Genomic DNA, 27289 nt, shown 5'->3' with positions numbered 1-27289 from the left:
AACACTTCAATTTATTTCTCGTTCTCCTTATAATCTCTCATAGATAGACTTTTTTAGATAAAACATTGGATTTTTAATTAGATGTCATTTTAGATGTTAGAAAATATTATTAGACCACATGATTTCTTAGGCTACTTTGTTTTGAAAGTCCACAAATAAATCAGAAAATGAAATGCCTATCTAAATTATTGAAGTATTTCACTGATAAAAAAGAAAAGAACAACATAAAAGCCTTTGTATATTTGTAGTATAGATCAGAAATAATTTCTAGATAGATAGATAGATAGATAGATAGATAGACAGACGTACAGACAGACTGACTGATTGATTGATTGATTGATTGATTGATTGATTGATTGATTGATTGATTGATTGATTGTAATCATAAAAAACACAAATTATGTAATTTATTAATTTGGTAAAATTTAATTGTGTAGACATTTTAACAGCAATGGACAGATTGAAGACAACAATAAAGCTGGCAGGGTTCAGAAGCAAATAAATAAAACAAACATATTGCATTTTGGAGACAATTCACACAAAATCACAACAACAACTAAATCATTAGCAGAGAAATTTATGATTAAAGACAATATATGGTATTGTATCTGCAGGCTTTTGTGTTGATGATCATAGACTCCTTTATGAGGCTTTCACTTTGTCTGACCCAACAGTTATTCAGCAGTCAAGAGTAAATAACACTGCTAAGATGGAAGCTTTATGATCAGCCCTCTCACTAGACAATTACCAAACCTATACTTTGCCACATTCAGTCCATGCTACACGAAAAACACAGTTCTGTCACTACATAATAAATCAACAAGCAGGGAATATTATTGTATCTGTGGTGTAAAATGCATGGGAGATGTGACAGAGGTAGTTCATGGGTATATGCAGGAAGCAGGACCACTGAGGCGCAAAGGCAGTGGTGCAATCCTCTCCCCTCAGGCTAATCTCTGCTCTCTAATCCAGAAATATAACTCTGAAAAAATGACAGATTAGGCTGGATATCTGGGTTGACTGCTCTGGGTGTATAGTGTGTGCTACTTTCACTTTGATCAGTCATTATAGCTGGAACCTGGAAAGCTGAAGCACAAAGAAAAAATATATTTTTTAATTGGAAAAACAAATGGACACAAATGCAAAAGCAATTCTAAAGTGAGACATTAGCATTAAAGGAAAAGTTGTAATAATATTAAAGGATCGGGATGAAAATTCTGTCATTATTTACTCACCCTCATGTCATACCTGTATGCTGTTATTTTTGTGCTTTTATTTTGTCCAATAAACATGAAAGTAAAGTTTTTTTTAATAATTATTATATAGTTCTTGTAAAAATAACAAATAAAAAGTTCATAGTGACCAGGGGCTGTTAAAAAGTTCCCCAAAAAACACCATAAAAGTATATAAAAAGTAGTCTATATAAACACATTATATAATTGAAAACAACAAAAACAATAATAATACATTGTTTATAATTATATATTTTGAATTATTATTATGATTTTTGTTGTATTGAATTTTGTAAAGTTTTTAAAAAGGTTTTAATTGTAAAGTAGCTACTTGATGTCATAAAAATCTGGATGTTTTTTCCATCTTATTGATCAATTACAAAAAGTTTATGGTTCATCTTCCAAGTTTAAACATCACACCATCTTCATGTTTAATTTTTTTAATCAGTCTAATTTACTTAAAGGATAATTCCGGTATTTAACACCTTGAGTCTATATTGTTTTGGATGAACAAGAGTGGTGGACAACATTTTTTTGACAATGGTTCCTCTCTCGAGTTTTTGACTATAATAGAATTGGCCATGGACCCATTTAACATTGGAGTCAATGGGCATGTCCGAAAATGTCATTAAAACAGCCAATAATGTTCGTTTACAAAACTGTTAAACTTGATTTGATTGATTGAAACTTGAACGTTGATGATTATAAACAATATATCGTCGCAATATATGATTCCAATCCGTTTATTTTGCTATAGTGGAACTATTTTTTCAGACACTTCACAACCGTGTAACTTCCGCTCAATATTTGAATATGAAGCGTTAGCACACTCCCGACCACTTGATGGCGATAACCGATGTTTATGTCTCGCGGGACACTCACGGTCACAGTCGAGTTCAACTTCATATTGCACTGGTCAGTGGTCACGTCTTTCAATATGGTTAGAATTCGCTTACTCTCCCGGAGCACAGTTGCTCTGCTCGCTAGCCTTATGAGAAACGGAAGCGAGCAAAAAGACTACATCGACCAAATGTAAACACCCCCCTTTCCGTTTCCGGTAGCGCATTTATATTAACGAGCACTCAGTCCTTCAACAGAATTCAATGGGATTTTACAAAATGACGAATAAAATACGACAGAAACTGTATTTCGCAACACTTTTTGTTTCTGGAACATCAACTAACATCACTAATCACTCGGTGAGTTGCACAGTTTTGAAAACTAATGTTAAAGGTTGTTTTAATGACATTTTCGGACATGTCCATTGACTCCAATGTTAAATGGGTCCATGGCCAATTCTATTATAGTCAAAAACTCGAGAGAGAGGAACCATTGTCAAAAAAATGTTGTCCACCATCTTGTTCATCCAAAACAAACTACAATATAGACTCAAGGTGTTAAATACCGGAATTATCCTTTAAACTGCTGCGCAGGATTAGATTTTTCTACGTTGAAAGTGTAGGTGAGAACTAGGGAACTTGCAAAGAGGAAAGGCATGGAAAATGATCGTATAGACTTTTAAACCCGATCTCATGAGAACACTTGAAAAAAAATTATTTTATGAGTTTGTACAATGTGATCTGTATGATATTTAGGGGAAAAAAGTCAGCTTGAAGGTCCACCCCTAATCCTAACAGTCAATGGGGTGTAAACAGATCGTACAAAAATGGATGAATGAGAATGTACAAATTCTTACGAATTAGCCACCAATTTTTACAAAACTTAAAATAGTTATGAATAGAGTGGTGCAGGGATGATGTAAAAGCCAGAGATTTTCCTATGGGATTTTATAATGGGGTTTTTCAATTTAAGAGTAAAATAAAGACTGTATTAACATAACTTGGTGATACTTTGACGTTTTGTTCTACAACATAAACTGCACGCACTCACTCGCCAATCTGTCTTTACTAATTAGAAACATACATTTTCAAAAATAAACATAACTGCTCCAAAATTCGCTTTTTCAGTATGAGTGTGTGTAATTTACGTTGTAGAACAAAACATCAAAGTATTGTTATGTTATGTTTACGTTTATGTTTACAAGTTATGTTTACCACAGGCTTTATTTTACTCATAAATTGAAAAACCCCCATTATAAAACCCCATAGGAAAATCTTGTGGGAACCAGTGGCGAATTAGTCTTTTGGGTTTTGACGTCATCCCTGCACCACTCTATTGCCATGAGATCGTGTTGGGTGGATCTACCATTAGGTCTCTCACAATGTGGTACTGTAGGCCTCATAAGAGAACGGGTGGCAAAAGGGCAAACTCCAATCTCTGCGGATAGAGTAGGGGCAAGCAGCACGCAAATGTTTATCCACATAACTAGAAATGGTAGGAATTTCCTCCCTGTGATTCCCTGACTCCTCTGACAAAGAATTAGATGCATTTCCAGCCATGAGATTTCTATCATTACTCTCTATAGGTGGACTGGGAGCATTTGGTGGAGCTGAAGGGACTGGACGTCTCTGCATGCCGTCTTCCTGTCTCCTCAGGAAGTCCTTGAGAACTTGCTTGAAGACACCCACCAGTTCCCAGGGAGGGATGTTATTGTTGGCCAAAAGATCATGGAGCCTTGATGGACCACAATAAAACGTTTAGTAAAATTTTAAAGCAATATCACACAAGCACTGTAATCACATCGGTGTTGATATTTGTGACCCTGGACCACAAAACCAGTCATAAGTCGCATGGGTATATTTGTGGCAATAGTATGGGTCAAAATTATCGATTTTTCTTTTATGGCAAAAATCATTAGGATATTAAGTAAAGATCATGATCCATGAAGATATTTAGTGAATTTCCTACCTTAAATATATCAAAGAGGTATTTTTGTGAGTGAATGCAATTGCCAACAGAAATGGACAACTCTAAAGGCGATTTACTCAATGTTTCCCTCAGATTCCAGATTTTCAAATAGTTGTATCTCGGCCAAATATTGGCCTAACAAACTATATAAATCTCAATTTTAAAAAATGTACCCATAAGTTTTGTGGTCCAGGGTCACATTTAGACAAACAGCATGAATCCCCACATCAGTCTGGAATGCACTAACACAAACTTTCAAACTAACAAATGTAACTAGCTGCTGTATACTTTTTTTAAGAGCATTTTAAGAAGCATTTTAGAAAAATGGCTGAAAAAATGTAAAGAAATGGAAGCTAACATGCAAGGAGTGAGAGGATTTGTTTTACCTGGAAAGTACAATGGCAGTGTGTGAGGGTGGGATGCGACCACAGAGGCGCTCTAGCTGGCGGTGTTCAGAAGCGGGTATAAGGGCAAGCAGGCTTGGGTATGCTGGGGCGTGACGGTATCCCATGATGCCACGGGAGATGCAGTACTGGAACTCCTGTTCTTGAACCTGTAGAGCTCTTTGTTCCAGCTGCCAAAGCATCTCACGCAGCAACATCCGACCTGGGCCTCCATGTGTCACACAGCCATTTGTGTGGGGCCAACCTAAAGGCATGGCTGGGCTGTATAGCATAGGAGCAATAAGAAAGAATGTTGCTGATAAAATCATGTATACCAAAGTGACTTTCTCCTATGATCATCCTCTGCAAATGAGATGTGACTGTTCATAAAGAGCTTCGTCTTCAGTGGACAGTCTTTCACACCGTATCACATCAAGCTGTGAAGTCCACATCCTCAACTGGCAGTTTAGTTAATTCAGCAACATACAGTTCTCTCCATCAAGCTAGCGCTAACAACATCTGCAGAACAGTCATTGTTTATCTTATTATTTTTTGTCGACCAACATATATTGCTTATTCACATTATTACACATCATAACAAGTGATAAACAACTGAGTCATGTTGAGAAAGGAATGGCAGTTTATAAAGCCATGCTAAAACCAAGCTAGCCTATTTGACAGTCAGGCATAAAATGCACTTCCCAAATGCACATCGATTTAGCGTACTACAATGCTCTTGATGTTTCCAGGTACATTTCAAACTAAGGTTAGCAGACTGATCAGTCACCTGGTTCCAAAAACAAGGAAAACCAACTGTAGCTGGTTTGTTGGTGGTCAAAAGTCACCAGTTTGTAATCAGCTTGGAATGCTAACAACCAGCTTAAACCAACTAAAATGTTCCAAAACAGCAGGGTGCATGACCCAAAATAAAAAAAGATGTGAAAAGACAAACTTGGAATAAACATATTGAGAAGATAGATATGAATAGAATGGACAGGCACAAAGGGACAAAATCAGGGCAAAATTGTAAAGTTAACAATTGAAACAGGAGGAGACCGACGACAGAGAGGCGATGGATGGGACATAATTGTACAGGAAAGGATCATAATCACCAAAGGATTTACCACAGAGGATATTCGAATGGAAATTCAGAGGGTTACGAATGGAAATTACAATAAATGACATTTAAACTGATATTTTACCTTGTGGGTCTTAGAGGTCGAGGTCCATGATGCCTTGACTCCATCTGATACCATCAAATTGCACCAGGTTATGTAAATAAAATATGAACAGTAAATGAAGCCAGACTGTCAGATATAAAATTAGGATACTGACCAAAGTGGGGAAAGATGGACAGATAATAAGGAAAAGAGCAACCTGAAGAAATAACTATTCTAGTAGAAGAGTGTAAGAGAAACTAAAGTAAGGAATCAGGAGAAAAAGCAAAGACAGAAAGAAGAGAGAGAGTGTGTGTGCCAGTGACATGCAGCAGTGTGTGGTCGACTGCGCCGGGCAAAGTTGAGATGAAGAGAGTGACTCTCTCTCCTGCCCACCGCAAACTGCCTTCTGTCTCTCTGCTCTGATAACCCAGCCCACTCTGACACACACACACACACACACACACACACACACACACACACACACACACACACACACACACACACACACACACACACACACACAAACACACACACACACACACACACACACACACACACACACACACACACACCATTCCAGCTCATATAACAGCAAATTGTTTGAAGTATGCATCCTGCTTCCCATCATTCAATATACTCTTACACATGGTATTAAATTCAGCCTGAATTTCATGCCTCAAAACTTGCCTAGGGTGAATCAGTCCAGGCTTCTTGTTTTCAACAGTAAAACTAGTTAATTCAATGTGGCAGTCTGAGTAAAATTATCTGGAAAAAAATGTGCCCCGTGTCAGCATGTAATGTGACCCAGTGCCAAGGGGAATTATGTCAGTATACAAGGGAACAAAACGAGAGTTCCTGGTCTGCTCAACAATGTGACATACAGATGAATAAACCTGTATTTTTGGGCGGAAGATAACCATTATGTCATGTTTAATTATGAGTTTATTAAATATATATAAACATGGATTTCTTTGGAGATGGTAACTGTAAAAGGACCAACACGTTTCTTAGAGATCCTTTATATCACAACAAATAACATGATTTTACATTTGACTGGAATACAATATATGTGTTTTTTCTAATCCAGCACCACGTGAATCTTAATAAGACAAATAAATCAAGCATAGTAACTTACACTGCACTCACTACATTTGGTATGACCATGGTATGTCCATATTTATGTGGATGAAAAGCATTTGTGCACATAAGCGTTCGTCACAGATTGCAGTGTGTGTCCATATGGAGGCCTTTGGGAAGGCTGCAGGCTGGATGGTCTTCTGAGACTCATAATCACAGCCCAGCACCTGGTTCTGGTTCTGGGTCAGGCCAGGGTAAAGCACCAGACTGCTGGCTACACCACCTGCCCTGTGCATATGCCATAATCGCATTTAGATTACATGTGTAATGCCAAAGTATTGACAACGATAATTGCAGAAACATAAGCACCATGACCGACAGAGTGACCGTGATTTCTCCAAGTACAACATGTTCCTGGATCAACATCTCGGTTGCACCTGGAACAACATTCCAATCAACCAATCAGATTTGAAGGACATGTTTATAGTTTATGTGAAGTTTAGGCTTGCAACCAAGCAAGCAGGGTTAGGTGCTTCTATCAGTGTTATTCACCTATCATTTTACTCTGATAACATTCTTTATGGATAACTATGGGTAGGATTAGGTTTAGGGTTAGGACAACATTTTCTGACAGGAATGTTCTTCCAGGATCAACCAAATATGTTCACGGTGCATGGGTTAGGGTTAGTATAGGGTTAGTAACTAATCACGGTGACCTTGCCGGCACCAAGAGTCATTCAAACTCATTTTGTATATATAAATGGGATATTAAAAGTGCTTTGAAAATCAATATAAGCAGTTATCAGTTTTGTACAAAATAACTAACATTATCATAAATAATAATAATAATATGGTCACTAAAATTAAGTCATCATATACTTTTTTTTGCAGGGGAATATAGAAGAGAAATTATCATAATCATCATCAGTAATAATAATAATAATATGTATGTCAGCTATAATTATAAAAATAAATAAATTACATTTATATATTATTTATTGATTTTATTTGGCATGGGAATATGGAAGAGAAAACTGGCCCTAAAACAAATTCTTGAGGTCATCCTACATCGCCGCATATTGTGTTGTCAGTGTTATTTTTCCATTCACACTCCCGAAATGTAAAAGATGTGTACATGTGTGAGTTGCAGTGCACTTTGTAGCTCTCCCTCACAGCTTAAGTATGAAAAGGTAAAACATGGCGGCATAACACTTCATATCAGATCATTGTCGAGTTATTCCTCTATTGCAGACTTACATGACATCATCTGATGTCCAATTATTTCTGTCAACCGTGTCATGCTGTATTATTTTCAGGGGCGTAAGGACTCACAGTCTTGCTATAGTTAACTTTTTTCATCTGTCTGACTCTATACACTTTAAGCTATTATTTGAGTTTTGGAATAGCTTTTTGATACGTGCTGCAGATGAGCTTTAAAATACAAAACTAATTCCAGACATATTCAGCACCGTTTGACCAATTCCCATATTTAATTGAGAGCTGTGTACCTTTTGTACGAAGGGAGAACGAAATGGAAATGGCAAAGGACCTTTCACAGCCCTCACTAAAAAGGAGATTCAGGCCGTCATTGCAGTCAGCCTCAAGTCTTCAGACGGGGTGAATGTAGCAGTCCTGTCACACACACACACACACACACACACACACACACACACACACACACACACATAAAGAGGCTAATCGTGAGTGTCAGTCTGTGTTCTGAGGTGGGTGATGTCATTGCCAGTGGCAGGGAGCCTGTGATAGTGATGATTTAGGACATGGCTGGTGTGCACACATACATACACCAGAGGGCAGTGTGCATGCTTACATATGGGCTTTATTGCTTTATGTATCTAAAAAATATTAATTCTAACAAATTAACCTGAATAATAATTGCTAATACCTTTCAAAGTACTTCAAAGGTAAGGGGTCAGAATTTCTTTTGTTGTTGTTGTTGAAAGAAATACTTTTATTGATAACAATACTAACATTGATAATAATAAGAAATGTTTCTTGAGCAGCAAATCAGCATATTAGAATGATTTCTGAAGGATCATGTGACACTGAAGACTGGAGAAAGCTGAACATTCAGCTTTGCCATCACAGGAATAAATAACATTTTAAAATATATTCAAATAAAAAACAGCTATTTTAAATGTGAATAACACTATTCATTTTACTGATTTAAACAAATAAATGCAGCCTTGGTGAGCATAAGAGGCAAAAAAAAAAAAAAAAAACACCTTGCTAAAAGTCTCTTCTTTCATCTCAAACTAATCTGTGTTGAGACATTGATTGACTTCTGTTCAAACCGCCATTCACTGTTCACAAGTCCATCACTCGAAGAGTCAAGATACTGTATTTGAATGATTGAATAATTATAACTGTATCATCAAAACTTCCCTTTTCCACCTCTATAACCTGCCTCTATCTCTGTAGCATCAGTGATATTAAATAATTAAATATTTGAGAGTGAGACAAACCAATTAATACCACAAAACATCACAGACTTAATCAAATGCATTGCTTGCTTAATGTTTGTGCTGTGCCAAAATGATGTCACTTCCAGGAGGATGATGTCATGAAGTGCTGGCTGTTGAAAGGATATTAGCACATGAAATCACGTCTGTTTGAAACATTTGGATCAAAGTAAGGACACAATGAAAAAACACCAGGTACATTTGGTAGTAAATTGTAATTTCTTCATTAACCTCAACTCATTTCTACTGGTGTTTCTAAAGTGCTTCAGTTCAGTTTTTGATATTCAATATCTATTTTATTCGCATGCCCCTTGATTTCTCATGGATTTTGAAAGGCACACACACAAATAAAATCTATTCTTATTGCAGTTGGAATGGGCAGTGGTCTGTTCAGACAAAGAGAGCCAGGGGGAGTGTATGTGTGCATGAATGAGACAGAGCGAACCCATTAGGCCTGTCTGTCTGTCTGTCTGTCTGTCTGTCTTACTGACTGACAGCAGCATGTCCTCAGGTGAACAGAGAGGTAAGAGTGTGCATTAAGAGTTTTATCTCTGACATCTCTTCCTCTAGCTCTTTTATGATTACTAACCATTATTCCCAACATTCTTCAAAAAACCTGCCTGCATTTGCCATGTCACCTCAAGCACCTTTCTCTCGCCAATCATGCTCAGAAGAAGTTCTGAATCAAAACCAATCAACCTACAGAAATGTTTGCTCTCACTCATGTGGTGCTGCATTTGTGTTTGACATTTACGGACGAATGTTAAATACATCAGTTTGTCTGACTTTGCTAGATTTTTAAATGGTTTTGGGCACCGTTTGCTTTTTCACCCTGTCATGAGGTGTATTTGACAGTGACATTGGTCAGTCATGTCTGGCCTTTAGCAGTTTGTGTTTATGAGGGCACAGTTGACCTTTGCTCATGTACAGCGAGTTCCCAACATACCTCAAGGCCATCCGATCCCACTGTCACTGAGTGTGAGCAAGGTGAAGGAAATGTCTAGAGATTGTTGAGACATGGAAATAAAGTAAATATGCTTTATTTATTTACTTACTGTCAGGTCAGTGAACTAATTCACAGCATGCACCTCAGCATTCAAATATGACTCCACATCCCAGAAAACACACACACACACAGACAGTGCTCTATCCAACTTATTTTTCAACACGGAAGTAAGGTGTGAATATGCATAATAATTTCTTCATTAAAATAATATGGTAAGAAATACCAGTTTGCAATATCAAGCAGCAGAACGAGCTGATTTGTACAGCTAAAAATAACAGGAAGCAAATGACGGCTAAAAATAACAGTAAGCAAAAGCCGGCTGTGTCCGAAAATCGCCACCTATACACTTAAATAGGGCACTATTTGAGGGGACAGCCATTTGCAGTGGTGTCCGAAACCATAGTGGACCTTATCAAGTACAAGTGTACAACCGATGTACGCTCAACGGCTAGAGAATACCCATAATGCACAGTGAGAGTCGCACGTCTGGCCAGAAGTTGGCGCCGGAGCTGAATCATCCATCCATTCATTTTCTAAACCTCTGGTCCAATGTGGCTACAGCGTGATATCATTCAGGTATAATTTATGTTTTAATTGATTGTTAAATTGTTTAATTAAGGTTTATACATGCTAGATTCCATGACAGAGTTCAATATTATTTTGTTCATTACTACTGGAGCTGCCAATTTGCTAAGTTTAATGATTATGATATGATTACTGCAAGCTCAAACTGCAAAAGCGGCAGTCCTTCCAGCGCACTCAAAAGTCTGAATTCACTCACTCGTTTTCATTCAACCCTTAAAGTGAACTATATTAGTTGAGTAATGTAAGGAATAGTGAATGAGGGTATAGAGTGTTTTCACTGCACGTCATAAATCCGGAAGTCGGCCATTTTGGAGGCACTGAACGTAAACAATGCCACTGAACTGAACAGACTTGCAAATTTGGCTCATTATTGCCGCTGAAATTTTAGTTTTGGTCTGTACTAATCGGTCGCACCGGGAAAAAACATTTTGAGTTCTATAGAGTGTCAAAAGTTAAAGAGAAGAGTGCAAAAAACTGATGAAAGAAGGCGTTTGTGGTTGAGAGAGGTACAGCATCAGTCACATGTGTAAATGAAGCGTTGACTATGGCTAAGATGTTGACGTTAACTATGGCTACATTCACACTGTCCGTCCAAATCCGATTATCTTTGCATCCGATTGGAATCTGATCTAAAATGATGTCCACACTGTGTATCGCAACTGTTCAGATCCGATTTGTGTGTCCATGCAGCTCTTTTGCCAATATGGCAATGACGTTGCGTTGATGGAGGGGTTTGCATTTGCAATTGAGATGTTGTCTCATTTCAATTTTTGAAACGTTACTGCGTCTTGAGCCTGCGGCAGAACTTTTCTGCGCTCTTGTCTGCGCCGGTTTCAAAAATAATAATTTTCTGCTCGTCCGGAACTTTGCAACAACACAGCATTGTTTCGGCAGAGACTTTCAGCATGTTTTCTATAACAACGTCTGACGTTTACATTTTACGTGGCGGGAGAGTCACATACCATGCGAAATCCGATCAGAGCGATCAGACTGAAGCTGATGTCCTGATATGTGATTTGAATAGGATTTCAAACCACATATGGATGTAGCTTGAAACGGATTTCATGTGCTTTTTTGGACTGACAATCTGAACGTAGCCTATGTCGGGATAAGAAATAGAAGGAAGAATTGCAGTAAAGGCGAGAGAAGCTAACGTTAGCTTGTTCGGATCTTTACCACTTATTAACTTTAGTTTGTCAAAATTTTGCGCTTTTTCCTGCTTACTAAGTCCTTCTCTATATGATTTTGCAGCTTCCATGTGTTTTTTCCGTGATTTATTAGTGTAACAATGTGTTCAGTAGTACATAAACAGTGCAATCCATACTGTTGTTTACATCCGAGTGCCTCCATAATGGCCGCGCATCCGGGTTACGGCCCAGAACGTGACGTCAGTGAAAACCCTCTATAGGCGGCCATAATGCTGAGGTGCATGCTGTGAATTGTAGATTACTGACCTGACACTTATTACTTATTTACTTATTACATACATTAGCTTCAAAGGCCAAATGGAATTTCCAGAATTTTAATTTGCCAACTTGACATTGGTAAATTATCTAAAAGCATGCTGTTGAACGTAATGTGGCTTTTTCTCCAAATTATGGAAAAGAAAGGAAAACAGTTTTATTTTTCTTATTCCACTGCCAGATTTTCTTTCTTGGTTTAAGCATTAAGTTAAATTTATCAGCAAACAAAACTTCATATCTTATATTATCTTGTTTCTCGCGTAGTAAATGTCTTCATTTAAGAATGTTTAGATATTTGTACTGGAAAACAGGACAACAATAATATAGCTATTACAATGAATATGAATGATGATGGAATATTGTCAGTAAATAAATTTCAGTCTGGCTTTGAATACAGTAAATTGACAATTAAAACGTATAAGTAGCCAACCATCTTTACTAATCAGAAGAACGTTATCTGATGGTTCTTGTGTCATTCTCGAATGTTTTATCAAATTTGAAATTTGAGGCTGTTTACAGACAAAGAGCACGCAATAATATCCTGTTTTCGTGATCACACTCAGTTTTTTTCCAGCTCTTCGGATGCTGACCACTGTCAGCTAATTCCCAACTGTCCCTCCACAATGCTTCCTCCAGCACACCCTCCCGTTTCTCTGAAACTACACTGCAGTTCCCAGTGTCACCAGCAGAGGGCGAGGCGAGCTCGCGCATAGATGATACATATATCTGATACTCCAGTGCACAGAATGAACCTTTCAAGACAGATGATAAAAATTATTATAAACATCATAATGAGTCAATTTTAAGAATTAATTTGAATTTGAAGAGAAAGTCTCTTGTCTAAAAAATCCATTACATTAGTGACTGTGTCTGTGTGTGTACCGGTACCTGTGTACCTACCATATTTTGAGCGGATACAGATCCCGCTGTTTTCCAAGTTTGTCCCACCTGTTCCTGGAGCGAAATTGTAGCATTTGGACAATAGAAAGGTACACTGGGCACACCTAGCAGTGCCAGCTGACAGATGGGTAGCGTCCTAACTCAAGAGTCATCTCCAGTCTGCATTCATTATTCATATATGTACTGTAACACAACAAACATCACTGACATGTACATTTTTTTCACTTCCTGAGGCTACCCAAATGTTTTCTCCACTTCCTGTTAGTGTTGTCTAAATGTACATGGCCTAAATGTTGCACCTTCCCCGGGCTGACCCGAATTAGGACGTCCATACAGTCCATACAGCTAAACTGAGTGAATATAAGTGATATAAGTGAATGCATATAGGCAATATATATGAATAGCCTATTATAAAAATAGTATATAATTTTACTAGTATAGAAAAGAGACAAAATAAGCAGTTCTCACCATTTTTAGTTTAGTATTATTTATATAGGCATACTATGATAGTATTTATTTATATTTCGAATTAGCTTTTTCTTTGTTATTTGAGTTTTAGTAATTGTATGTGACCCCCCCCCCCCCCATTTATTTCAGTTTTAGTAATTTTAGTACTTCAACGTCAACTTATTTATTATTTGTCAAGTCAACAAGTTTCATTTAAGTATACGATTTCCGTCTAATTTGTTTTCTTTTTATTTCATTTAAAGGAGTTATCTATATTTATTTTCGAAGCTAAGCTAAATTGGACATTTATGGGTTTATGTGACGATTGTTATAAGTTTATTTAAAATAAAAGTTTGATCATGTTCTCTAGGCTAATTGTTGTTAATACATGATTCTATTTAGGTTTGATAATTTGCAGTTTAGCTCTAAATGTTGGCTTTCAAATATAACTGAATGGCTAAAACCCCTCCTTTATTCTCAGGGGGAAAAAAAACAATTTAATGTCATTGGCATCATTGGTTAAGACAATATTTGAAGGTGAAAGATGCTCCATGAAACATGAAAAGTACATTTAAGAACATTTATTTTCGCATTCAGTATTGAGTACAGCTTAAGTGCAAATAGTTAAGAGTCAATGGCTAAAAGATGAACAACACTTAACAGTACAAAGATTGACAGATTCTAGCTGCAATCACTCACAGAAGCTTCCTTCTCCTCCCTCTCTTTTGTTTTGTATCATTTTCAGAAAAAAAAAGATAAATGACAGCACAAAAAAAAAACATGAATCTCTGTAGTGGAGTCCTACGAAAAAGAAACATACTGTAATGCTAAAGTGAGCTGACCATATATAATCAGAACATTGCTAAATAGTTGCGTTTGTGCCCAGATATCATGAACCTCAGCAGATCCATGTCTAGCTGACAATGACGATTACTGTATGTTAATCATGTTTACAGATATAGTGATGGACCCAACGCCCTAGACACAAATAAGCTTGTTTTTTTTGTTTTGTTTTTCAAGAAGAGAGTGTCACTGGAGAGCAATAAAGCTGGAGATCCTTCACATACTACAGAGATTTTCAGCACAGCTGAGAAAGCACATAAACTTCAAAGATAAAAAGAGAATTCATCAGCACTTAAGACTCTTGACTTCATGCACTTTATGAGCAACACATAAAAAAAAAAAAATTCACATCTAGTCTTTTTGCCGGATTTGAATAATATGTTTCACGGTTACTCCTACAATTCATCAAGTAGTTGTACTTCTGACTAGATCCCGAATTGAGAAACAGCACGCTTTACTTTTTTTTTCTTCGTTTTTTTCTATGGTTACAAGATGAGGATGGGACTTCGCCTGCACAGCTTTGCCATTGCTCTAGACTTCACAATGTGTACAAAGTAGAACTATGTTCCTATGTGTGTGTGTGTGTGTGTGTGTGTGTGTGTGTGTACAAAGAGAAACCCTTGATCATCATTCAGCTCTCCCTGTAATGGGTCGGTCTGGGGCCTATTCAGCCTTTCGTTTGGCCCCAGGAATCTTCTCCTGGATCCTGTACAAACAAAAACACAATTATATTACTGTATATTACATTCAGCATGATTTTTAAAGACAATTATAATTTAAATGATGCATTAAATTGATCAAAAGTGACAGTAAATACATGTTTAATGTTACAAAACATTTCTATTTCAAATAAATGCTGTTCTTTTGAACTTTCTATTCATCAAAGAATATTGAAAAAAAAGTATCTCTGTTTCCACAAAAAATATTAAGCCGCACAACTGTTATAAAAATAATAATACGCAGAAATGTTTCTTGAGCACCAAATCAGCATATTAGAATGATTTCTGAAGGATAATGTGACACTGAAGACTGGAGTAATGGTGAAAATGTAGCTTCGCCATCACTGGAATAAATGACTTAAAAAACTATTTAAATAGAAAAAAAAAAAAACGATTTATTTACAAAATTATTATATTATATTATAATGCTACTTACTTTCCTACCACAGAGTTGACTTGGGTCCTTATTAGGTCCAGATACTGATCAATCTGTGCCTAGAGAGAGAAAGATTAAAAAAGTGAGTCATTGTAGTCATGGTGCTTATGAATTATACATGATGCTGTAGTCATGGCGACAAAGGTGCCTCTCTGACCTGGTATTTCTCGTAGACCACAGGCATCGAGAACATGGACACCACCACTGAAGCGAGATGCAAGTTAAATGTTAAAAGACAGAAGAGTGCATGATGAGTAAAAGTAGTAGTCTGTTATTTAAAAAGCATCTATATTTTAAATCATAGGTGTAATTTGTGATTCACACAGACGAGCGATTTAATCTATCGCTTAATGCCATTGCGAGATATAACTCGAGATATACAATCCCTGATGACCATCTTTGATTTTAATGAGGAGAGAGCGGATTAACAAAGGTTCTACCACCAGACCATTAGGGAGCAAGAATGCTTGCGGACAACTGCGGATCTATGTATTTATTCACTAACATGAAGAATATCGGGAACAATATATTGTATTATAGTAGATGTAAGAATGAAACTATCATATTAAACATGAGTTCTATGTCTAAACATGAAACTATCGAAATACATTTCTAGACATCGCAATGTTCTTTTTTTTCTACAATTTTTACATATCTGATATAGCACTGCATTAGCAACCCCCACCCACACACTCTCCTGTCTCACCCACTTTTTAAAACAAAGTTACACCACTGTTTCAAATTACAAATACATGTGGAACTGAATAAACTGCTCACCCATAATAAGAAGAGTGAGACCATTGAAGAGGCCTCCCACGTAGGTCAGCAACCACATCAGCACTGCAAACTTGAGGCAAACAAAAAATACTAGCAGTTAACACACACACACACACATACTGTATATATGCAGGAATCACATGGATGCATTTCTGTGGCAGTAACTAAAGCATTATAGAAGTGCACTGACATATAGCAAGAATAAACCAATAAACTGCTCTAATATTCTGTATACTAACTCTTGATTTCCTTTTAACAAATTGCTGCTAACTTGAAATTGTAAAATGAATATTCCTGAAATGCACATTTATGTTTCATATTCATTACCGTTTTACAGTTTGGGGTCAGTATGAATCTTTTTTTTTTTGTTAAGACAGTAAAAAACTTTTCCAGCAAGGATGTATTAAATTGATCAAAAGTGACAGTAAAGTCATTTATACATTACATTAAAAAGGTTGTTCTTTTGAACTTTCTATTCATCAAAGAATCCTAAACAAACATTAGGGTTTCCACAAAAATATTAAGCAGAACAACTGTTTTCTATAGAGCCCCTAAAGGGACCTTGAGAAACTTAGCGTTAGCTCGTAAAACCTTTACTTTCCCACGAGAAACTGCGTTCGCTCGCAAAAAAGTTTTGTGAGAAACATACCCCCCCAATATATTTTTTTCATCACCATGTCCTTTTAGGGGCTCCGTAGTTTTTAACATTGATAATGAAACTAAATGTTTTATAGATCAGCAAATCAGCATATTAGAAGATTTTCTGAGGGATCATATGACACTGAAGACTGGAGTAATAATGCTGAAAATTCAGCTTCGCCATCAGAGGAATGGATTACATTTTAAATTGTACAAATATTTCACAGTATTTCTGTTTTTAATGTATTTATTATTATGAAACAAATGCAGCCTGAGTGAGCATAAGAGACTTGAGAACTTGAATCTTGAACGGTAGCATACGGACTGGCAAGTGTTATGACATGCACGCTGGCACTTATGTGTGAGGAACCTTTCCCATAACTTCTGTGCTTTCCTATCAAGTATCAATTTAAGAAAAAAGTCAAAAGTCTATCAAAATCTGTCATTTGAAAGTTAACTTTACAATCCTGGTGTATATTAAATTGACCGGATGTTCACCTTTAGTGAGTCCACCAGATCCTGCACCAGGAACAGTCTGCGCAGTTCTTTCAGTGTGCTGTTGATATAATACTGGATGTTTTCTGCATACTTCTGCATCTGATCATGGGACAGTGACATCTCCACATCCAGATAAGCTCTGCATCCAGGTGATATCAACATTGTTAGTAACTCAATGTGTGGCACGCACACGCGCACACGCACACGCACACACACAGCCGTCTTACTTGAAGGGATGTCCCTCGTCTGTTTTCTGCACAGCCTGCAGCACGGACTTGTAGATCCTGAAGCTGATGGTGGCGGAGAGGGCAGCCAGGGCCAGATAGGCCACCACGCTGACCACACTGAACTGAGTCAGGGAGAAGAGCAGCAGCAGTAAACTGCCAAACACCAGCCCACTCTGCTTCAGGTTCCTCCAGTACAGCAGCTCCATCGCTGGAGAGAGAGAAAGAGAGAGAGAGAGAGAGAGAGAGAGGGTCAAAATCATGCACATTTGGGATTGGTGGTGTTGGTTTACAGTGTGCCACAAATCTGATAGTTATTGATTGTTTAAGGATCCTCAATTCAGCATTTAAGACCTACTTGTAACCACAAGTGAATCACTCTGCGCCAGCGCTGAGTCAGTGATAACACCATTAGAAATGATTACACAAACAGAGAGGAGGACATTTAAAAAATGCCTGGATTCAGTCCGCAGAATGAGACAGAATACGTGTATGTCCCTGCTTTACAATATGATAAAAGATACATGTCAAATGAGAAGGATGCCTGAAAAGCCATTAATTGGCAAACAATGCTGCATCTGCTTCAGATTCTGAAGGGCGAAACAAGTGAACAATTCACTATCCCATAAGGCCACGGGAGCCGAGGAGATTAAAGAACACCCAAAAATGACATTTCTGAAACCTAACAGGCTAGATTTGAATTTCGCTCTACATGTAAACACATTTACCTGCATTCTATCAACTTCTTCAGTTTTTGATGCCTTGAGACCTCAAACAAAAAACTGCATTGCATTGTCATTTTTAAACGAGCATAATCAGTCTTTTGGGTAACACTTTATAATAAGTATACAGTAATAAAGTTCTTACAAATCCTTAACAAACAATTAGTTTTCAGTTAATTCATTGTCATCTCTACATTGTTAATATATTAATACTAGGCCATATACAAATAGTAAGTTCTTCATTAAATGTCACTGTAATGAACAACTATTATTGTTTAATTAGCTCGTAGTAAAGGAATTGTTAATTGGTTATTAGGAGTAAATAGTTCTCACTTTAGATTAGGCTAAAGAAAATGGGAAAATGTCATTAATTAAGTGCTTTAAACCAAACTTTATTGGCCATTAATTGCATTCATATTCAGTGTTCCTTAAAATGTTTACAAATACATTAAACACACACGCACGCACGCGCGCGCGCGCACACACACACACACACACACACACACACACACACACACACTTAAGATGATGCGAGACTGAACTCAAGAGATTAAAATTAGGCAGATTACAATTACAACCCAGTAGCAGAAGTTCGCTCTAATCACAGGTATGTGTCTGAGCTAAATGGAGCTTCATGGTCTAGACAGAGTCCTGCGGTCATTTCCTTGGATGTGTGCCTGTCATACTCAGTGCCATTAAGAGCATTATTTTGGGCTGTGCTAAGAGCTTCTCCTAAACTAGCGCTACGGATCTCCACAACAGCTTCATGCTCATGCTCAATCCCACATTCTTTGTTTGTGTCATGAAGGTGTGGCGGACACCCCTTTTTGCAATATACAAGGATTCCTGCATCATGTATAATTCATAAGCATATAGCTCATTATATTCAGTCCTATTCTATTTATCAGAAGTGAATAAGAAACAAAGGTCTTCATTAAGAAGACCACTGGTGGTGGTTGAGGAGAGACCCCCTGATATGATTGTAACACGCTTTGGGTGTACAGTAGTACATATGAAAGCGCTATATAAATGCCTCTATTCTATTAAAACAAGGCAGTGTATTTCCTCTATTTATTTTCAGGTAGAAATCAACAAACAATCGGAGACTTGCTCATTTACGCCCACTCTTTCCCATCATGCACCGACACATGCTTGTTTAAGGGGTCATTACGGTGAGCTTCGTATAAAATGTGTGGGCCGCGAAGTTGGCAGTTGAGCTCTGAGATGAAGGGAGCGCGGTCGCCACGGAAACTGGAGAGATGGGTGCAGTGGATTGAGCAGGGATGCAGTTGCCATAGCGATGGAGCTGCCCCCCCTCCTCCCCCCCACCACACCCCACCCCACAGAGCGCTGCCTGCCAGACAGAGTAATAAGGTACTGATGAAACGATGGGGGAGGGGAACAGGAGGTAACACTGGTATGACAGACACACAAGCAAAGACCCTCTTGCTAAAACAGCCCATTGCTGACGACAACATGCCCCTCGTTCATGAAAGACCTTTGCTTTTTATCAAAATAAAGGACAACAGCAAACAACAGTCAACGGTCCTTGAGGGCAAGAATGGCTAAATATAGCTATCGCTGTGTGACTGCACAGAAAGTCTTTAGTTTTTTTTAGGATTTTCATTTTTTCATTCTTGCTGTCCAGTATATACCTGAGAAGTAGATAAAGTGTGTACTACTGTAAGACTTGTTTTCAGAGAGTATATCCAGTATACAGCATACAGTATTGGCAAATTAGCTTTTTTTTGTCTTGTTTTAAGCATGTTTGAGAAACAAATCTTAATATCTTATTCAGTTTTGCTTTTCAAGTAAATTTATCTTGTTTTAATGTTTAGGTAATTTTACTGGGGGAAAAAAATACTGGTTAAAAGGTATTTTTATTATTATTTTACAATGTGGTAAATAAATTAAATTACATTAAAAGAACACGCCGACTTTTAACCGTATAAATACTGGGAACTGTATTCTCAGAAGGCGAAGCACTGCTACTTGGGCGGAGTGGTTAGCGCAACACTGAGCGAACTCTCTGCTTCTCTGCCTCTGATTACTGCCTTCTGAGAATATAGTTCCCAGTATGTATACGGTTAGAAGATGGCTGTGTCTCATGTGACCTTGTTATTTGTACACGCTGTGGCTATACAAATCACAACATGTAAATAGGAAAATGTTGGCGTTATTTTGTCACTTATTGGGAGCAGTATGCTAGCTGGAGCCGTTTACCTCCAGTCTTTGTGCTAAGCTAGGCTATAGCGGTGGGTGCGTCAGACAGAGTTACACACGGAGATGAAAAGGGTATGTATGGACTTACATTCATACATTGGGGATACGGTGAATAAGCTAAAGTCCCAAAAAGTCGGCGTGTTTCTTTAGGGTGATATCTTACCCGATTTTGCTACTCAAGTGTTCTTAAGTCTCAAGTCAAGAGTTCTCAAGTCTTATGATGTTTAGGTATTTTACTGAGAAAAGACAAATAAAATCTAAATAAATATGTAAAAAACATTAGAAGAAATCTATTAAATGTTTTGAGTAAATTATATTTAGCTTCTTAATCTGGTTTTAGCACTTGCTGTGAACACGCACACATGCACCCACGAAAAGGTTAAATGGTCCTGGAAAAAATAGTCACACTTAATTTTTTTTATTATAACTTAATATCAACTTCAAATTTGGAACACAGCTTGCTTAGATTTATGGATTTGTTTTTCTCACAGTTTTAGAGAAAACCATGTTTTGTAAAAAAAAAACACTTACAGGAACTTTTTAAAGAAAAATGTGACCTTCATCCCTTAAAATTAAGTTTGAGATGTAGCAGGGCAGTGATCTAAACCCAACCAAGGTGGAATCCAAACAAAAGCACATGGTCTAACAAACCATCCTTATATAACACACAAGAGAATGCTGTTTAACACAAACAATTTATGTGGTGGCTTTGGCTTCTGTGGTTATATACTGCAAGCCTAAATGCAGATTGGATAGTTATTTTAGGGTCATGCTCCATTGTAGACACATAGCCTGCTTCTGACATCAGTGGATCATACTCTTAGAACAAAGAGATCACTTCAGACAGCCCATGACTAACATTATTACACACTAGAACCTAATCTGGATGACAACAATCTTGGCATGGGACAGAGAGATGCAGTAAGGCACCAGGCAAACAACATTTCTCTGCTATCAATAATGAAAGCTCTTTTTAAAGAAGCGTCACATGGTGTGATCCCAAACAGCCTCCAGATAAACATAAAAACGACTCGGCCTGGTAATACAGTGACGAAAACATCACGGATGCAACAATGAGACAGAAAGAAACTCAAAAGTCAGCAGTAATTAATGGCTCTGTTTAATCACTCCTCTAGACTGGTTCACCTTACTGTCCTATATGGGACAGCATAAGTCTATAGGGTATAGATGTGTACTCTTGCAATTGTAATACAGGTTAGACTTGAGATATTAGGCAAACTTAGATATGAAATATATATTCTTGCTTAAGCATCTGCTGGCTAGCATGATAAAACACTGCTGTAAGATCCTGTCCCAAATAGAGCTCGAAGTCATTGCGGTCCTCCTCCAAATCCACTTCACTGTTTTAATGCTGTATAGGTTATTTGGTAGCAGAGCCTGCCTCAGAAAGTGCACATTAGAGGCTCTTGAGCTCCTTCTGAAACCTAAAATGTCAAAGTTGCTTTGAAATGATGTGTATTGTGCAACGTGCTATACAAATGAAATTAATATTCATTATAAATTATTTATCCATGCACATCATAATTTTTAAAACATTCATGTGCACCCATAATCTTTAATCAAAAATGACTTTCCCTCCCTCTTGATGTCATTGTTGTCATCAATGTCATCATTTACACGCATTTTTCCAAACCAGGATTTTCTTTCTTCTGCAGAACATAAAAGAAGATATTTTGAAAAAAATCTTATATATAAGAATAAAGTCATACAGGGGTTTGGAAATGGCATGCGGGTGAGTTCATTTTAAGCAGTGTTGCTAAGAGACAAAGCACCACACATATATCTTGAACAATGAGCTTCTATATTATTATGGGATATTCTGACCCACAGCAATGACTACTACAAACAACTGAAGAGTCAACAATAACCATCTTTCACAAATGTAAGTACCACCCATTCATTCGTCTTGTAATTTTACCAAGAAAAAAAGGGTATAGAAAAATAGACCTTTGACCTACATAACACTAACAAAAATGGCTGCTATGTCCTCCAAAATCATGTTCTGATCACAATATTAAAGTTGATATGGATCCACGATCAGTGACATCATATGACACTGTTTTAAGCCTGGCTGACAAATGCCTCTTATATCCTCTATTGAATAACCACTAGTGTTTACCACACCTTGAATTCTAGGTTGGATATTTCCAGAGTAGGACTTCTTCTTAATGTTTCGTGTGTGTGTGTGTGTGTGTGTGTGTGTGTGTGTGTGTGTGTGTTCACAGCAAGTGCTAAAACCAGATTAAGAAGCTAAATATAACTTACTCAAAACATTTAATAGATTTCTTCTTAATGTTTTTTATATATTTATTTTGATTTTATTTATTTTTTGTAAAATACCTAAACATCATAATAAGACTTGAGAACTCTTGACTTGAGACTTGAGAACACTTGAGAAGCAAAATCGGGGTAAGATATCACCCTAAAGAAACACGCCGACTTTTTGGGTCTTTAGCTTATTCACCGTATCCCCCAGAGTTAGATAAGTCCATACATACCCTTTTCATCTCTGTGCGTGCCGTAACTCTGTCTGACGCACCCAACGCTAGCCTAGCTTAGCACAAAGACTGGAGGTAAACGGCTCCAGCTAGCATACTGCTCCCAATAAGTGACAAAATAACACCAACATTTTCCTATTTACATGTTGTGATTTGTATAGTCACAGCGTGTACAAATAACAAGGTCACATGAGACACAGCCATCTTCTAACCGTATACTGGGAACTATATTCTCAGTCTTAACCAGAGATTAATCATTGGGAGAATCTGAACTGGAAAAAAAAATAAAAAAAAAAAATAGAGGGTTTGAGTTTGGGAATGTATGTTGGATTATTCCTGTTTTATCTGGGCCAATCTGTAGGATTTCATGTTTTTATCAATTAAAATGCTAGAACTAACACCTTTGCCAGTGTGAAGTGATCAAATCTGTTTTATGATGTGCAGTTAATGGGAAGAACTGGAAGATATAATTTTGGACTAGTACCAAATGGCCATCAGGACAGTAACAGCCAACGTGGCCCCTCACGCCACAGATTTGACTAAACCGCATACTTGAGAGAAGACTGTGAGAAGAAACAGAAACTGCTGACTTAAGAGAAGCCAGCACCTTTGCTGCGGTTTGACTTTATAGCATTGAATCAATACCTATAGGACACAGATATTAGCAATCCTGAGCCAACAGGCACGACTATAGAAGGAGATGGCAAAAGAACGCAAGTCTCTGTGCTGACACAGGCACATCTTCATTAAACAGTACAACTTAAACCATTAAAAAAAATGAGAAATGTTTGTTTAACATCTTCATATCTGTTTTAATTTGGGTAATGGCTTTGTGTTGCAGTGCCAACAAGCAGTTTTCTCAACTCTAAAGAGGCACTAAATCCCACAAAAGCTCAAATTTAATTCAGGCAATACTGATAAATTAGATAGGATAGATAGATAAGATAGAAATGATAGAACAATGGAAATAGGACAGACAAACAGATAGATAGATAGAAAAATCTTAAATATAAATGGAACACAGACTGAATGTCATTAATATTTAGAAACTCTCATATAAAAAGCCAAATATTCATCAAAATAGACCTATTTATGTTTATAAGCCCTTGAACTGCCAGCAATGCGAAATGCTCAATATATAAATAGCCACAACCAGAAGCCCTCCCTCTTAAATTGTTCTAGTTTTCTTCCTGACGATAGAGTCTCTCTAACGTGATAGTCTAGGCATTGGATTGATTAAAGTGATGGATGCATAGTTGTCTTCGAGTGGGTAGTAAATAAACGACAGCAATAACTCACTTTTATTATACACATAAAACACATGCATATATCTACGGTACTATCCATTCTTTCCCAGAACAAGCAAAAAGAGGGGTTTACATTTAGGCAAACACCACGAGCGATATCCAGGTAGCCACACCCTATACCTCTCTCTTTCTTCTTTTCTTTATTTCGCTTTCTGCTCCCTATGCAGCCTGAAGGCCTTTATGATCAACACAGGAACAATCGGACAAATGTAAAGAAATACACAGAGCGTTTAACAGCTCTTTGTGGAACTACCCGCATCTGAATGCCCATCTGACCTGAAAATGAGGCAGTCATGCACATCATTAACAATTCATTCTAATCAAACACACCCAGAGTATACGAATTCAGTAAAGATCCACTAAGTACAATAAGAAGGGGGTAGAAGAAGGGCGTGCCCAGCTGTCTCAAGCCCCCCCAGTCTGCCGCTCGTATGGCCATGATGGCGGTGGCCTCGATGCGGAAAAAATGTGTGCATGAGCATCTTCCAGAATCTCACATGCACCTGCCCCCAAGAAAATCCAGCAGCCCTAATAAATCAAGCCCTTCCTGTCCAGACATGCACATGCATCTTCTTCACCCCGGACCCCCTTTCCTCCACACGCACTCACAGTACCCTTGCTCTTCCAGTTGCTCCAGAAACCTTCAGTCTTGGTCGAGTCTGCGGCTGCCATGGTGCTGGCCTGCATGCTAGGCTGGGTGAGGGGAAGGACTGCGAATCGCTTTCTGCTATCACTACTGCTACAGCCTCTCCGCTCCTCGCTCCGTATCTGTGGTTATCCCTCTCTCTGTATCTCTCTCGCTCACCGGTTCACATCAGTGCATGAATGACCCATAGGAGGAGGGGACAGAGAGGGGAGGGGGTGCAGGGATGGAGGAGAGGAGGAATAGGAGTTTATGGGGATGGTGCTGCCCACTGGTGGAGGAACTGATGTTGTTGAAGGAAGACATTTGAGGGAGGGGCAAAGCGTAATGATTGACAATCATTACTGACAATCTTTCCTTCCTTATTTTGACGTATATCCGAGTGAAACGGCTTCACAAAAAAGAAAACATGTAGGACGGGACTTGATTTGTCCATCAGAAATTGACTGGATCCTTGTGAGTGACAGGTTCTCCCGCACTCATGCAGTAAACGCATCATCAGAGAAGAGAACAGATTTTCTAACAAAAGGGAGGAAAAGTTTTGATTTAAGTTTATAAGTGCACATGGATTAAAAAAATTATTATAATAATTTGCACGGATAAATCATTTTTTACAAATATTTCTATAATCCATGAAAAAAGAATTGTACATTTTGATTTCATAGTAGGAAATCAAGAAATTCGTAAAAAAATATAACCTTTTTTTTGGAGCTTGACAGTCCATGGCCACCATTCGCTTTCATTGTATGTAAAAAAGCAGCATAAACATATTGCTAAACATCTCTTTTTGTGTTTTGCGTCAAAGAACATCATGGTCTGGAATGACATGAGGGTAAATAATTGACAAAACATTTTTTGGGGGTCACTGTCTATTTAAGACTGCAGACAGACACTACAGTGGATGGATGAAATATTTGTTTTCCTCTCTCTTTCTCATCTTCAGTCTTTTAGATGGGAGACTAATCCCAACTAATCCTCTTGAAAAGAGTGAAATCTGGTGGTAAACATTGCTGCACACTTATTTTTCTCGTTCAGAGCAAAGGCTCATTCCGTACTCATCGCATCATATCTGATGAATTTCACTCTAGACTGCTATAACAGTGTGCGTGTGTGTGTGTGTGTGTGTGTGTGTGTGTGTGTGTGTGTGTGTGTGTGTGAGGCAAGCCTCATGAGATATGGAGAATGACTCAGCATTCTCGGTTAAAGGAAACAGGATGAGCTCACAGTCCTGTCCAGTGGTCAGGGATGAACTTGCCATTTGACATTTTCAGATGGGCAAGACTGACTTATTGCAATTTTTTTGTGTTTGTTTTTGAAAGAAGTCTCTTTTCCATCAACGCTGGATTAATTTAATCAAGAATACAGTAAAAACAGTAATTTCTGTCAGGAAATTAATTAGCTCCTGAGAAACACGCTAGCAGCTGATAATACTGAAGGAGGTTATATATGTATACAGTCATAGGCGTCGTATTCCTATAGGTAGATGTGGATCAGCCGAGAGTCAGCTGATGCGAGCTTGACTAACGTGACCTGCCAGAACTAACGCTAAGCTTGATATTGTGAAATAACTGTTTTATATTTGAATATAATGTATTCCCATGGTGGTAAAGCTGAATTCTCAGCATCATTACGCCAGTCTTCAGTGTCACATGATCCTGAAAATGGTTGTACAATATTTGTTCTATATATTCATCCAGTTAGATCCTGCCTAAACTACTCTCTTGCTGCAACAACCATTGTGACAAATGGCTGGCAAAGTCATAAATAATAAAAACCTCTCCTTATTTTTCACATTTTGAATTCAATAAACCTTTTCATATTAGCCATGACGAGCCATGTTTCTTTAAAATCTCAGACTATAAAGTCTTAGCTATAAATCACTTAATAATGGTCTCTGATTCTAATCATAGTGGCAGACTGTAATGAGACACTTCAATGCACAGAGAACATCCACCGTGATCCCATATGTCATGCATAGTAAGAGATAACAATAACTGCACATAATTAATTTATCATACAAAAGAACAGCACATCATTGTGAATTATGCATTATCTTTGACATCTTTAACTCAAAGGTTTAGCATTTAATGCAAGACCAAACAAAGGAAATTGGCATATGTACTGTATAATGTCTGCGCCTCAGCTTCCAGTAAACACATCACACATGACATGCCAGGGGCCTTTAAAAGTTAAATAAT

At 37.7% G+C, this 27289-nt stretch overlaps 2 protein-coding genes across 4 annotated transcripts in view; both read right to left on the bottom strand.

Moving 5' to 3' along the window:
* Positions 1-441: 441 nt before the first annotated feature.
* rd3l (RD3 like) lies at positions 442-5935 on the bottom strand. 2 transcript variants are annotated; one of them, XM_079583899.1, is made up of 4 exons: positions 5626-5935; positions 4427-4705; positions 3649-3806; positions 442-1086 (listed from the first exon to the last, which is right to left on the bottom strand). In XM_079583899.1, exons 1-4 carry the CDS (start codon positions 5667-5669, stop codon positions 950-952), a joined length of 618 nt encoding a protein of 205 aa, XP_079440025.1. In that variant the 5' UTR covers positions 5670-5935; the 3' UTR covers positions 442-949. The 2 variants fall into 2 exon arrangements, with proteins under 2 accessions (XP_079440025.1, XP_079440024.1); XM_079583898.1 differs by lacking the exon at positions 442-1086 and having other exon boundaries at positions 3359-3806.
* Positions 5936-14107: 8172 nt separating this feature from the next.
* The window catches only part of rtn1b (reticulon 1b), a 33216-nt gene continuing 20034 nt past the window's right edge, over positions 14108-27289 (bottom strand). The window contains exons 1-7 of one of the 2 annotated variants that reach the window (XM_079639300.1): positions 25063-25275; positions 17681-17888; positions 17454-17592; positions 16317-16386; positions 15697-15743; positions 15540-15598; positions 14109-15090 (exon numbers count right to left, since the gene is read on the bottom strand). In XM_079639300.1, coding sequence (XP_079495426.1) covers positions 15048-15090; positions 15540-15598; positions 15697-15743; positions 16317-16386; positions 17454-17592; positions 17681-17888; positions 25063-25135 — 639 coding nt within the window. In that variant the 5' untranslated portion in view covers positions 25136-25275 and the 3' untranslated portion in view covers positions 14109-15047. Of the gene's footprint in view, positions 15091-15539; positions 15599-15696; positions 15744-16316; positions 16387-17453; positions 17593-17680; positions 17889-25062; positions 25276-27289 lie in introns of those variants that run through there. The other variant, XM_079639299.1, reaches the window with a different exon arrangement.

This window comes from Phoxinus phoxinus (assembly GCF_949152265.1).
Source record: "Phoxinus phoxinus genome assembly, chromosome: 16".
NCBI lineage: Eukaryota > Metazoa > Chordata > Actinopteri > Cypriniformes > Leuciscidae > Phoxinus > Phoxinus phoxinus.
The sequence above is the reverse complement of the archived record's forward strand: the minus strand, read 5'-3'. Positions and strand labels throughout refer to the sequence as shown.